Raw genomic sequence first — 14,908 nt, 5'->3', positions numbered from 1 at the left:
AATACTCAGGAATCTGGATGGACGAAGGACACAGAGACGGCAAGCACAGAGAACTAATTAGGAAACAAGACACAAGTTAAAGTAATGAAGGTGGAGACGCCATTAAAAAAGAAAGAAGAGGAAAAACACAGAAAGGTGAAACTGGAGCAGCCATTAAAAAAGGCGGGAAAACACACAAAGGTGAAACTAATGAGGGTGGAGCAGCCATTAAAAAAGGCGGGAAAACACAAAGGTAAAGCTAATGATGGTGGAGGAGACAATCAAAAAGAAAGAAAAGAGGGAAAAGACACAAAGGTGAAACTGGAGCAGCCATTAAAAAAGGCGGGAAAACACGTCAAGGTGAAGCTAATGACGGTGGAGCAGACAATCAAAAAGGAGAGAAAACACACAAAGAGAGGAAGTAAAATGACAGCAGACATAAAAGAAAAGGGACGCTTTCAAAATTACCCACAAACAAATGCAAACACCACGACAGATAGACATATACATTGTTTTATTTGTAGGCATATTACAGCTCTTCATCATCAAAATAGGACAAACTGACATTCTTTGGTAACACCAGGAGCAATCTGCATTCACTGGACTCACGTTCTTGGCATCTGATCATCATTTAGTTACAGTTCCATTTAAAGTTACTTCAAACCTTGAAAATTTGCCAGCAGTATTTTATGCACACCCTTTGCTCTGATGCAGTGCACGTTGAAAGGCATGCAACCGTCTCATGTTCTAACAGTAACACAAAGCCGACTTGTTTAATTTGCTTTGTTGCTTAAGTTACAAACTAACGGCACAAACCGCGTGGAAAAATACTGTGTGAAAACCATTATAATATTGAAAAGGGTATAAAAAAAAGTACTTGACTATTTACAAAATTCAAGTTAATTTTGTACAAAGTAAAAAGTGCATCAAATGTTTAAAGGCCACCCTGTGTGTTTTCCAGGATGTAAATATTAAAAGGAGTGGATGCATATTTAGAAGATTCTTCTCTGCAGTCTTTAACAGCAAGACATCGAGAATCCTCTGTGTACTCTTGTGACTTTAGTTCAGTTTTGTTTCTTCATAAATTATTATGCAAGTCGACTGAACATGTTGCAGATAAAAAATCTTTTCAACATCGAATTCAACATACAGTATAATAACTTTACACTTGCGGTAGCTTTCGGGTGTGCAAGTCACCCTTGAGGTTTTTCACGTATTACAAAATTTACCATAAGAGTTAAATAAATACACATCAGGAAGAGACAAAAGAGTGATTGGCGAACATTTGCCTCAAATGCAAATAGTGGCCTGAAATTCTTAAAAACAGGTCGATCGAAGCTCGCTCTATTCTTCTTTACAAACAGCCAGAGAAAGCACCAGAGATCCAGCCTGAAGCCAAGACAACGAGAGCTCCGAGATCTGTGAAGGGACGACATCGAGGGCAGTGGGATACATGGACAGAGAAGGCCCGGACGTCGTAACAGTGCAGGAATGCTAAGTGAGTGTGACAGTGCTGACTCTCGGGGGTCAGGGGGTCGTGGCGTGGGGCGGGTCCAGTGCACTGATTAAGCCTTGCTTCAGCGGTCATGCGGAGCATCTATGTGGTGCCACTGTGGTGTTTGGGGGAGCAGGGGGGAGGTGGGTTGGTCCCTGAGTGTCGGGTCCCCTGTGGAAAAGGCGTCTGCTGGGGGCCCTCAGCCTGCGTTACCGCTCCTCGGCCACTTTTCCGTTGGCCTCCCGCTCGTCCTCGTCTCTCCGCTTCTGCCTCCGGAAGAAACCGAGCTGGGCGGTGAAAGAGATTAGACAAGAAGTGACGCTACAGCTTCAGACTCCAACATGGTGGAAATACATTTAGTGACTATGCTGCACACAGGTGGAATGATTTCTGAGCAATTTTCACACATGGAATGAAACTACAACTAACAATAGCAGGAGTCTGCAGCCATGTTTGCAGCTCTGTGAGGTTACACTGTACAGCGCTGTCAGCTAAATGCTAACATGCTGACATATACCAGGGTCAGACTTCTTCATCTCGAGACAGCAAGCTAGCATTTGCTATTTAGCATTAATTAAGCGACCGAGGCTGACGGAACATCAAGATAGCAGCGGAGTCACTGGACAAAGTCATTAGAATTCACCCTCTGAGCACAACGACATCTACAAAGATCTACACTAAATTTCATGGCAACTCATCAGCTTTTGTCAGCCCTTTTTCTTTTTTACATTATATTTATGAGTAACATGCTTTAGTGCAAAGTTTAAAACAAACACCAGGAGCCTTATGGGGTTCAGCGTTTTGATTAAACACACTTGAGTCAGGTTTAAATTAGCAGTAATGTAACAGCTGATCTGCTCAATTAACAGAGCTAAAATCACTGATTGTACGATCCTTGTCTTATTCATAGGCTGTTTTTGGACAACACTTTGACATCTCGCTGTAGGAGACACAGAGGAGACACTTTTAAAATGTACAGTTTACGACAAAAGGGAGTATGTGACATCACTGAAATGTCATCTGATGCCAAATTGCTTCACCTCTTGATCATTAAATTATTTCTGGAGTTGACAAGTGGCATATTTCCTCTTATAACAGTTTAGATTTACTATATTAAAAACACAGGCCCTTCACTGGGAACATAATTCAACAACAGTCAGTGTAAGTCATTTTTATTTAAAAACAAAAAATTCTCTTTTTCCAGCTGCTTAAATGTGAATATTTTCTGGTTTCTGACAGCAAACTTAATGTCTTTGGGTTGTGGACAAAACAAGACATTTGAGGACATTGTCTTGAGCTTTAGGAAACACTGAACTATATTTCTGTCCATTTTTTGATATTTTATTGACGAAACAACTAAGCGATTAATTGAGAAAATAATGCACAGGTTAACTGACAATAAAAATAATCGTTATTTGCAGCCAGACTGTGCCTGACACAATAACTTACCTTCCACAGAGCGAGACTGAGCAGGGCTAACAATAAGAGTCCTCCCAGCGTGCTGCCGACGATAATCCAAGTAGGGATTCTGTAATCTCCCTCCTTCCTGATCTCCAATATTATCTGTCAGACAAGATGCAATGACATGAAATTATAGATTTTTATTCCTTCCATTTGAGACACAGACTGGATTCAGTGCCAGCTACTGTGTAGGGTTTTAACAGAGGGGTTTTTTTGTTCATCTTGTACTTGTAATTATAATGTATGTATAATGTATGCTATTATGTACGTATGATTACTTATAATGGCTGCAAACACTAAAGATGAAGCAGCTGTGATGTTCACAGGCAGCGATAATGCACTGGGTTGAAGATAATTAGAGTGTTTTAGAAAAAAATTTGCTCCTGCAGTTAAAAATAAACCTTCACAGACCTAACAAGGGATGATTACAAAGATTATAACTTGCATATTTAAGTGATACATGTAGAAAAAAAACAATGACTCTTCCTCAGTTATTAAGCAGGAGTGAAAACTTTAAAGAAACTGTTCTTTTATAACAAACATATTTAAATTGAATCTTAATTATAACAGCACCAATCAAGCAGGTTTGTCTTTATTGTAACAATATATTTCAGAGTTTAATGAAACATGTATGTATTTGCTTAGGAAAGCGTAATGTAGAGACACTGTAGGGCTGTTTGTCGTGGCCAATAGATGGCAGCAGAGATTAGTGTTTGAGTCCAGACTGCTACATGTTGTGCCGCTGGTCCTTTCGGTCCCTAAGCACCACACAGCTCCAGTACCAACCTTTAACAGTGTGATTCTACACTGCTGCAGTTCTGCACTGGCATGCAGGAACCACTGAGGCTTTACAGAAAGAGGACACTGCTGAGAAGTATGTTCTTGCTTAGTTTTACATGAATTGCGACATCACATGTGTGATACTATTTGATTACTTACAGTTCATTCAAACAAGTTTTAAAGGCCGGTCTTAAGAACAGACCACTGTAACCGCATATGGTGAGGATCAAAACCAGAGTGAGGCTAAATCTGATCAGAGCACGATGTGTTTTATGAACTCAGTCAGGTCAAACTCGGGACAGATGCAGTTTACAGCACCAGTTGTTGTTGACTCACATGTCTGACAGGCCTCTCTTCATGTAAAAACATGGGGCTGGAGGAGGGCAGCTCCACTGATGCGCTGGTTACCAGTTCCAGGATTTTAAACTTCAGCTGGAGAGAAAATCAACACATGCAGCCAGTTTTCTCAAAGACATCACACAGCTGAAATCACTACAAAGTCAAAGCAGAATAACAGCATGATGAATGGAGGGACTGCATGCAATTTTATGCACGTGTGTTTTCAGTTTTATACTCACTGCGTGTAAGGTATCTATCCTCAGTGCTCCTGCGATTCCAACTGCAATTTCTCTGTTTGAAGCCACATTGACTGTGCACTGGATTGGCAGCGTTAGCGTGTTGGATCGGTTCTGTGTGAAGAAACAGAAGCGAACCAGTTAGAATACATGACAAAGTGGAAAAATAAAACTCAGGACGGAATCTTGTCAGTTTGCGCTTTACCAAGCGGGAGAAGCGTGAAAGGTCTTCAGGTGATGATCTGCTCTGTGCCACATGTTGGGGCGGTAAACAGCGAGTACCGTCTCTCTGAGGTGGGACATGGGAGTAAAAATATCGATTAGTGCCACAATTTGATATCTGCACAGAAAGAGTTAAACATCAAATTACAAACAAGAAATATATTTGCTCTGTAGTTGCAGTAATACTTCAGACAAATGCAAATCTTTAGTGAGGTATGAAGTACAGTCTGTAGCTAAAGTCAGGATTTAATTAGTCTAGTTTAGTATAAAGTCTGGCAGCCTGACTTTGTCCAAAGTTTAAAAAAAAAAAAAAAAGGTCCATCAGCATCATCTGTAAACCTGACTCATTTAAAAAAGTTAAAAAACTAAAAATTCTGCAGCAAAAGGGTGAAAGACTGAGGTTTATCTACGTAAGACTGCAAACAAGACTTATTTCTGCTCTGTATTTATAGTAATGCTTTAACACGGAAACTGTGAGGAGATCAATGCAAACCTCAAGTTTGTATATGAAGTGCAGTCTGTAGCTGAAGTGAGGATATATTAGTCTAGTTTAGCATAAAGTCTGGCCGATTTATTAACAAATCAGTACATTTCTAAAAGTATTTCCAAAAATGATTAACTTTTTAAACAACACTGCGTTCTGAGTTAATTCAATCTTTGATCTAGCTTAGTATATACAGTTTAATATAATAACATCAAAACGGACAAGATACACAAGCAAGGTTATGTACATCAGCTTAACGACAGCAACTGTGGCTGCAAGTAATAACTGACAGATAACTGACATAAAAACAGAAACTACCAGGAACACAAGTGGTGAGAGGAGTCTCAGCACTCCAACTAAAACCCTCCTTTCAACAGCAATTCTCCAATCAAAGCTTAGAAACCTTAGCTGGGCACTGCGGGCCTGTCAAGCTTTGGATTTTTCCACATATTTGAGGCAGTGTCAGTTTGCAGCAAAGGGCAAACCTCTGCGAATGAAGAGTTTGGAGGCTGTTTTTTTACCCTCTCCAAAACCAAAACCAAGCAACCAAAAGTGTAAGGAATGGATTAAACAGTGCACTATCTGCTCCATCGTTAATCGCAACCATTAGCATGTCCTGTTCATCCTGGTGGCTCTCCAGTTAAGGTCCTGAGTTCATGATCAGCAGGTCCATCAATCAATTCATCAATTCTATCCAAAGAGTGGAATCACAGTGCAGCATGATCCCAAATAAAGACACATGGAACAAAACATACACACACGTAAATATAAACACATTAAAAACATCAGTGTCATATGGATGTTTTAAAAAAGCTGATGGACCCAACTAAGTTTGAGTTCTAGAATGAGCTGTAGTAAAGTGAAAAAAGGCAGATTTTCAGTCTTGATTTGACGATTTAAAGCAAAACTTGCTTTTTTAAACATGTAATGGCAGCCAATTCCAGAGATAAAAGGCAGGTGATCTGAAGCAAATTTTTTAGCTGAAGGAGTGACCGGGAGACCATCGTTGAGAGACCGAACAGAGTGTGCCAGTTTATATGGTATAATTAGCTCAGATTAGTGAGATAATGCAAGTCCGTGCAAGGCTTAATTAATTAAAAGAAGGAATCAACTCTAGGTTGCATTGGCAGCCAGTAAACACAGACCAGAATTGGAAAGAAAAGGCCAGAGATCAGGGTCTTACAACAACCAAGTCTGGGAGCTACAAATGCCTGGATTACAGGTTCAGTACCACACAGTGATAGAACGGATTGGATTTTAGCAATGTTACTGAGATGAGAAAATGCTGTCTTCACTATGGCTTAGATATGAGACTGGAATGTCAGGTAAGAATAAAAAACAAAAAAACAAACAAAAAAAACAACAAGATTTTAGATATAATACACTGATGTTACCACTTACATTTTCACACAAGGCTTACACTTGGTGAAGCTAAGAACTAAAGTCTGTGTAATCAGCGTTGACCAACACAAGGCTCATACTCATCAATTTTTTCTAAATTCTGATACACAGGCCTCTAAATTTAGGAGATGGCAGAGTCCATTTGACTTTCTGGCACAAATAGCAGGATATCATCAGCATAGAAAGCTGCACTCAAGTCATGAAGTTGCAACAACGATATCAAAGGAGAATCAACAGTGATTAGAAGATCAAGGACTACTTTGTCATGGCAGTTTCCGTAGAATGACACATTGAAATTTATCAAAAATGATGCTGTTTGACAGGTAGGCAGCAGGTTGATCAGTGACAGACTTTATAAAAAAATGGAAACTAGACTATGCTCAGAATACGTGGATCAACATTAGGTTTTTGCAAGCAGCAGTTTAATAATGGCAGTTTTAAAAGCTGAGGGACCAGAGCCCATGGAAAGCGAGTTACTGATAATTCCAAGAATAGAAATACTGAAAACGGGAAACAGGTCCTTCAAAAAATTAGACAGTAAAAGTTTGAATATGCAGGTTGTAGATTTGGAAGCGGCTACCAGGCCAGTTAAAGCACTCAGGGGAAATTATTTTCAAACTGGGAAAGAGTGCAGTTGGTCTGAGTCACAGTGGCGGCATCTATCCAAGCACCGGAGAGTTTATGGCCATCCTTCTGAGACGAGTGTGGAACAGTGATTTTATCTCTAATTGAGTCAATCTTATTTGTTCGAAAATTCAATTCAGATAATCATCAGCACTGAATGACGAGCTATTGGCAGGGGCGTCGTGTGTCAGTTTAGCAGCAGCATCAAACAGAAGTCATGGATTATTTTTTATTGATGCTGCTTAAATAAGCTGTCCAAGCAGTTGAGAGTGCACATTTATACTTTCAAAAACATTCAACTCAGGCCCAAGATTTTTGTTTTGTCTGCTTGAGTGCACGGTGTCTGAAAACCAGGGTGCTGATGTCATCAGAGTGCCTCTCCTGGTTATAAGGGCAGCAACAGAGTAAAGCATTCTAAACAAGGCTCTATTTAGATTGTCTCTGAGATTATTAAGAGAATCAAAATTGCACTGCAGAAGCCAAACATAACAGGTACAGTACAGATCGAGCATTGCGATCAATACGATGATGAGCATATATGTTGTGATGACTTTGGGCTGCATGACAGTATTGGTAGTTTTGGCCTACTTTCTTCTGCTTCCTCTCCTCATGTCCTTGTTTCTTCCTACTTCACTGACGGGTTGGCTTCACCTAATTGGGAGTCCATATAAGCTGGTTTCCTCTCAGGATGTCTCACTTTCACTGAAGGCTGATACCATATGGCACCCAACTTGGTGCCATTGTTTTTTTTTATTGTGTTGAGTGTATAATTTTTTAAGCCACATGTAGTTTTAGGTTATAGGTTTATTTTCTGCTTATTTTTGGTTTAATTAAACGGTCACTGTGTGAATCTTTCTTCTTTGTTATGTTCTAAACAAGTCAGATGCAAGAGTATGAGGATCTGAACATTTACTTGGACAATAGCGGGAGACACTGAAAAAGACAAAGAAGTAGTTCAGAATTTGGAACCTGGAAAATCAGGGGAAAGTTGGGGATTCAATGAAGCCTTAAGTCAGGCATTATTTACAGTATGGACTCCAGGGGCATTGTGTCATGGCTCTGACCCCAATGTCCTACAATGTCTGGATTAAGAATTTCACGAATAACAAATGCTTTTAAAATAATTGCAGGAGTAACCAGATGTTAGTTCCTTTGTGAGAAGAAGGTTCCCCACAAAGAAGAACGTTACATATTCTGATCTGAATCCACTGAGATCAACTTAGAGGTTCCACACTCACCTGGTCGATGTGGAAGTCGGATATCTGCAGGAGCTGGTTCCCATTTTTTGTCATTTCTGGGATCTCGATGTTCAGCTGCAGATCCCTTACTGGGAAGTATCCAAGGTTCTGGATCTGAGAGACAAGCAGAGGTTAATTATTTCCAAGCAGCGTTTCCCTGTACAGCAAAACTGAACTCATGAGTGATGAAACAATTGCGTCATACCTGGAAAGTGAAGTTGAAAGGGGGACCGAAGACGCCGGGCTCCTCCAGCGACAGCTCTGATTTGATGTCATACCGAGTTGGATTTGAATCCCTTTCAAAGCAAATAAACAATTAGCACATTTTATGAAGTCTAATACACGTTCACAAAGTCTCCATTCCAGCTACAGTATCTGCAACTTATTTTCCCCTCGATGATACTCAGTATTTTCCAGTTGAGATCAAATCACTTCACACTGCTCCAGTTAATTGCACTTCCAAGTTCGCTGCTTCCAAAACTGGCCTCGAGAGCTTCAGCAACATGCACTGTTGGATAGGAAACGGAGAACTTGACAAACCTTGTGAAGAGGAGGTCTGCCTCGTATTTCAGGGAGTAATAGATATCGTTGAAATTATCAGCTGTGCTCATTTCCTCGCCATCGCTGTAGAGAGAACGAAAATATTAAAAGAATGTGAGCAATGATGTTAAGGCGGGACACGCCGGATGAAATATTTATCCTTATCTTGAGCTCTGTGATTGTTGTTTTAAAAAAATTAAAAAGAATGAAAATTGTAATATACAGATATGAGTTTAAATTGATGATCACACCTGATGGCTTCAAGGATAACCCTGAGGTGTTCCAGGAAGACAGTACGACTGAACTCGAACTCCAGACGAAACAAAACCTACGCATGAAAAAAAGATAAGACATGACAAAGATAAGATAAACCTTATAGATCCCACACTGGGGAAATTTACAAACAGCAGCTAGATACAGGTGAGGCACTGAAGAAGCAAGACGAGAAATACAAAAGCAAAATATAAAATAAAGACATAATGAAGACAATTTAGAAGTGGTGATGAATCTACATATGGATATGTGCAGGCATGGCATGAAGTTTGTGTTCCTTTAATGTCTATCATTATATTTTTAGCACAGAAACACTACAAGCACAGGTCAGGAATGTCTTTTGACTCCATATGCTACTGTATATACTCTGTGCAGCAGTAAAGGCCCTGCATTATGGATTAAGGAGTAAAGTCTGCAATAACCTGCTGTAATTCCCAGGCTCTGACCCCGAGGCAGCTGGTTGCACAGTTGGTACTACTTAAAGAGAGCCAGGGAATTTCCCCTTCGCTGAGGACAAGGCCAACAACACTCACACACACAAACAACTACCAGCGAGAGTCGAATTCAGGGGAAAAATACAAGCAGAAAAGAGACAGTCAGAAACATTGTTTAAAAAAATGGAAAGCGACAGAGGAATCCTAAACAAAAACAGAGGGAGAGCCCAAGTCTGGAGAGTGAGGTTTGATTGGCAGCAGAAAGCACATCAAGAAGAGCAGAGCCGAGCAGAGCATTGTTTACAGTCCTCCATGCCGTAATGAAATCCTGACGGATCCCGTCTGACCAGAGAGGAATGCATAACGAGGTTTACTGTAGCTTCCCTTTTTCCTTAGAAAAGGACTGATTCTTGACAAACCACAGATAAAGCACAAAAATAATGACCTCTTTGCAGAGAATTGTGTCCCAGTTGTGGAAATAGACCCCTGTGCTCGTTTGTTATGAGTATCCTAGAAAAGGATCTTTACTGCAGCCTGTTTTCAAAATAATTGACTGATGTTGCTGTAGAGGAACGTAGCAGAAACACACACATGCATGCAATTGTCCGTGGCTACAGGATGTTCGTGCAGCAGCATAGCTGAACATTCAGACAGCGCATGACGCTCGTCTTCCTCGTCTCGGCTGATGCAGTCTATCCGCCTCCCGCAACCACATTCATTGTCAGTCCTCAAACAACTAATGGCAATAATTAGAAGTCTCTCTTGTCTGCACAAAACCCCTAAAACACATATGTCATCGCCAATACGGAGAGCGGACACGACATTTCCACGTCACTTTGCTGCAGCGGTAGTAAAGTTTGCAGTACATGCTTGTTTTACACAGGTCGAACGCAGAAACAAGAGTGATAACGGGCTATTTTAAAAGGTTTGCTACTAAAAGTTCCTACTTTCCTTCAGCTAAACAGTGGTTTGTGCTGGTTTGGCAGCGGCCCCGGTGTACAATCAGTCTTGTTTAACTCTTTGCCACATTTTTAAAAGGCCCTCGACCAGAGCAGATCAGCCTTGTGGCTCTGGATGCTGTTCAGGCTGAATGAGTGGGTATGAATCACTCAGTGAGTTTTTTAAAGGGTGACCAGGTCCTCCTGGTTCAGATGTTTGAGGGGGGGGGGGCATTACAGAGAAATGTGGTGATATTTCTGTTGCCTGGGAGAGAACCATTGTTTGCGATAATGACAAAATGTGGTTAGGACATTTTGTGAGCTCTTTCAGTCACCTTTCTCTTCTCATTCGAACACTATTTATCAGTAGCATTGCAAAACGACCATTGTTGTGACATCAATGGAAAACACAGCTCATGGCTTTTAATTGCATCGTGTGATATACAATCTGTGTCATCCCTATCAAAGCTTCTTTCAAACATCACCCTCTTAAAAATAAAACGTAGTGCCTTGCTGTAAAATACACTGGAAAGTGCAGAGTCTCATAAATATTGTTGACATTACAAGACAGTGGAAAGGCTTGGAAACAGCCGAATTGAATGTGGGAATCAGTAACAGATGAGAAAACATACACGTCAGAGTCTTTCACTCAGCCTCACCTGAAGCATCAGGATCAAGCAGAGAGAGGAGGAAGGTTGTTCTGTTTAGTCTGTTGCTAGGATGCATCTTCTTAAAAATGCAATAACAGCTAAATGAGATGCTTTTTATAGTGTAGTAAAGGAGAAGGTACTGATTGACTGACCTTTGTTTGAAAATTAAAGATATTTACTTTAAAAAAAATGCTTTCAAAACATTGAAAGTTACAGCTTCAGCATGTGTGAGTGACAACAGGGCTCACAAATGTCTCATAATGTAAGTTTTCAGCAACACCAAACTCAGCGTGTCCTCTGTCTCACACTGCGGAGGTTCACTCACTCTTGACACATAAAATATTACCTCAAAGGTGTCCTCATGCAAGGACCTTAAGAGTTTTGATCACGCCATAACAAGTGAAAGCGTGCAGTTTTATCCGCTGAAGAAACACAGAAGTTGACATATCCCCGTTATGAGAGATTTAAATACCCGTTAGAATTTCTTGTTTTCTCTCTGGCACATTGCAAAAAGTTTCCACTATTTTGCTGGCTGGGCATTTTATTATTTTGACATGGAAGCATATTTCACCCCCTAAATTTAGAGACGGGATCAAGGAGGCATTGAGCTGCATCAAACTGGAGAAAATGTGGCACCAAGGGTCTCTAAAATCTGGAAACTCTTTCTGGATCCCAACACTGTTGCTTGATGCCGAGGATGCCTGATGTGCTCAGCTTTTAAAATGAACTGTGGATGGATTTGGTGGGTGGCAATTAGCTAGACGACTTCTGTGCTGTTTTTTCCTAGGAAATGTTAAGCATTTATAAATTAACTTTGTGAAAATATATATTAGCGCGACGTGAATGTGCAGCCTTTTTGATTTCAGTGACAAACTAAACCAACTTCCTCTACTTTCATGAACGTAGTCCCGTTTTGTTTGGACTATACAGAAACTTGAACTTTAAAGTCTTCAGATTTACGAGCTTGTGACGGGTCTGGGAATCTACACAAAGCATTATGTTTCAACACCATAATGTGCTTGGAGAGAGCCATGTACTCATAGAACTATAAATAATGTTCAGTCACAGCTGAAACCCTGGAGGTTATAAATTCAGACAGGGATTGAGATATTCATCTTGAATGTGTTGTTTTGTTATGATGAGCTTTTAAACTTTTTTAAGCGTTAAGAAAATACTTGTCATTTACATTACCGTTGCTTCATATTCACATTCATCACAGCATAGTTATAAAGGTAGTTACAGACGGGAAGCTTCGTGTCAAAACGTCAACCAGAACTAAACTGGGATCTCCTGGTTGGTTTGTGGTTCTTTCATTAACCACTGTGGTCTGTCATGGTCATTTAAAGCCTGAAGCACATGTTTTGAGCCCCTGTGGTCTTATATGGTCAATGCCAATGTTTTTGCTGCCCTTGAAAAGCAGCACAATGCAGACTCTGAGATTGCTCAGACAGTGGTGCAGACATGCCTCCACATTTCTGTTTTTGATCGGATTTGCATCTTGTTTAGGAATTAGAATGGAAACTGCATTATGACTAACATTTTCCATGGCTGAAAAGATCAGCTTTTACGTCTGCTGTAAGTCAGACAAATATATAAATAATAACTCTCATCTAAAACCATACAGCAATTTTGAAAATGTCAAATATAAACCACCTGCAACAAAATGGGAGATAGAATGGAAGAAAATGCTCCAGAATGAATCCACATCCTTAGAAACTGGTGATCTGTTTTGGTTTTGGTTGTATTTACACATAATAACAGCAGCAAAACTTAGATCTAATTAAGTCAGGATATGTTTTTTGTTAATTATTAGCAATAGCACATAACATACAAAGTTACAACCCCTGCAGTCAAACACTGAAACAAAAAACTTATACATTTTCAAAAAATGATCAGCTCATAAAAATAAGGAAATTTTCCATAACCATCACATATTTTCTAGTAATTTCACACGAGATCCTGTGTATGCTTTTGGTTTGTAATGTTTAATAAAGGATATTTCTGTGTAAAAACAAAGAAATAACCAATAGTATATAATAAATGTTCTGTAATTATACAGGCTCTTTCTCATTTAAGACACAAATTGATTTAAAGTAACAAAACCAATACTTATCTTTCTTTTAGCTGTTGCTGATTGCATCTAATAGAAAATATATACATGTTCACAGTATTACACTTGATTAAAGGCATCTTCAATTAACATTAAAGAAAATTTGCACAAGGCTTTTTTGTTCAAAATGTTTTTTTTGTCATTTTCTAACAATTTGAATTTTGTGTTTTTTCACAGTTACAGGTTTTAATGTCAATCAATCTTAGATATGTAAATGGGCAGTCTATTTTCATAATTTGTTTTTTTGTGTAATTCAAAAAAAAGGGAAAAAGCTGAAAAGTGTAGTAAAATTACACACTTCCTTAGTGTAATGTAAATGTTTGGCCATGTAAAACATGTAAGTGGTTGGGTATATTTTTTATACTGATACATTACAGTCTCCGAGTACTGCAGAGTGGTTATCTCACCTGTGTTTTGGCTCTCATGAATGGTGCACTGACGTTGCAGATCTTCTCATTCCTCAGTTTGTCCTCCATGTAACACTCGATTTGGATGTCAGAGTTGTCCTGAATCAAAAATTGTATTTCTATTTCAGGACTGGTAACATAAATGTTGTATTTATCTCTTCTCATCTGCTGGTTAAATTTAAATTAGAATATCTTTGATGTTTTCAGACAAACCACATGAATTAGCTCAGGGTGATGATGACTGACCTTGACTATGAGGCTCGAGAAGCGTAGGTTGGGCGTGTAGGTGATATTGAGGCGAGCATTGTAGGCATTTTCTCCTTTGTTCTCCAGTCGGACGTCCACCACCATCCTCCTCCTGTTTCCCTCCAGAACCCGCTGGGATGCCTCCGCCCCGCCTTCACTTTGATGACGACAGAAAGCACCACGAGACTGTACAGGATGTGCACAGAACTGACTGGGAGGCAGCGAGGAAGGAAGACGAAGCAGAAAGAAATCAGAAATAAAAGAGCAGCAAAGGACTGGGTTTATTTTGCTTGGTGTAGGTGTGTAAATACAGTACTTCTGTGTATTCCTGTGTGTGTCGTGATGAAGATGTGTGTACCTACTTTCGAGTCATCAGGTCGGTCATACTCTGCAGTGCCAGGTCGGGTATGCAGCGGTCGTCCTCATCGCAGCCGTTCCAGAAGGGCAGCTTTCCAGAAAAACAAGATTTTTGCAAGTTGAAAAGCGACTAATCCTTTCCTTTTGTACTTTTATACAATCACAAAACAATTTCTAAAAGTATATTTAAAGGCAGGATGAGCTGCCACAGATTCTCTCACCTCAGTCCTCACAACTGTCGGCCAGCTTTCATCTAGAACTGGTTCGTTGTCTGGATCTTGAAGTCCCACTTGTACAGCAAACACGATGGGCCTTGCATAGTCCGTGGTCTCCTAATATAAAACATTACGTTCAGTGATTATCCTGTGTATTCACTCTATCATTGCACTTATCTATGGCACTCAAATATTCTTTGCTTTTGTAAAACATTTATGCAATTGCACAAAATGCAGAAATGTTCAAAAGACATGCTTATGTATCTCATTTAGTGTCTAATTTGACCATTGTGGTTGATCAACATCAATAAAGATGTTAAAAGGCCAAAGAATCTGACTGAGGTCGTTTTTGGTTCAGTTTAGTTGACTCTTTTCTTTCTTTCTTTCTTTTTTTTTAAACAAAAATTCTAAATATTCAGCTGTTCTGTTGGAACTGAACTGAAAAAAAGTAGAAAAATTATTTTGACTTTCACATTATA

General features: G+C 39.7%; 1 protein-coding gene across 1 annotated transcript in view; it reads right to left on the bottom strand.

Annotated features, from left to right (window-relative positions):
- Positions 1-478: 478 nt before the first annotated feature.
- itga11a (integrin, alpha 11a) overlaps positions 479-14,908 on the bottom strand; it is a 56,752-nt gene continuing 42,322 nt past the window's right edge. Inside the window, exons 18-30 of the mRNA XM_008304775.1 lie at positions 14,436-14,546; positions 14,220-14,305; positions 13,858-14,068; positions 13,612-13,710; positions 9,051-9,127; positions 8,800-8,883; positions 8,465-8,555; positions 8,260-8,373; positions 4,496-4,579; positions 4,294-4,404; positions 4,052-4,147; positions 2,924-3,037; positions 479-1,761 (exon numbers count right to left, since the gene is read on the bottom strand). Coding sequence (XP_008302997.1) covers positions 1,684-1,761; positions 2,924-3,037; positions 4,052-4,147; positions 4,294-4,404; positions 4,496-4,579; positions 8,260-8,373; positions 8,465-8,555; positions 8,800-8,883; positions 9,051-9,127; positions 13,612-13,710; positions 13,858-14,068; positions 14,220-14,305; positions 14,436-14,546 — 1,356 coding nt within the window. The 3' untranslated portion in view covers positions 479-1,683. The remainder of the gene's footprint in view (positions 1,762-2,923; positions 3,038-4,051; positions 4,148-4,293; positions 4,405-4,495; positions 4,580-8,259; positions 8,374-8,464; positions 8,556-8,799; positions 8,884-9,050; positions 9,128-13,611; positions 13,711-13,857; positions 14,069-14,219; positions 14,306-14,435; positions 14,547-14,908) is intronic.

This window comes from Stegastes partitus, unplaced genomic scaffold (assembly GCF_000690725.1).
Source record: "Stegastes partitus isolate 25-593 unplaced genomic scaffold, Stegastes_partitus-1.0.2 Scaffold41, whole genome shotgun sequence".
Taxonomy (NCBI): domain Eukaryota; kingdom Metazoa; phylum Chordata; class Actinopteri; family Pomacentridae; genus Stegastes; species Stegastes partitus.
The sequence above is the reverse complement of the archived record's forward strand: the minus strand, read 5'-3'. Positions and strand labels throughout refer to the sequence as shown.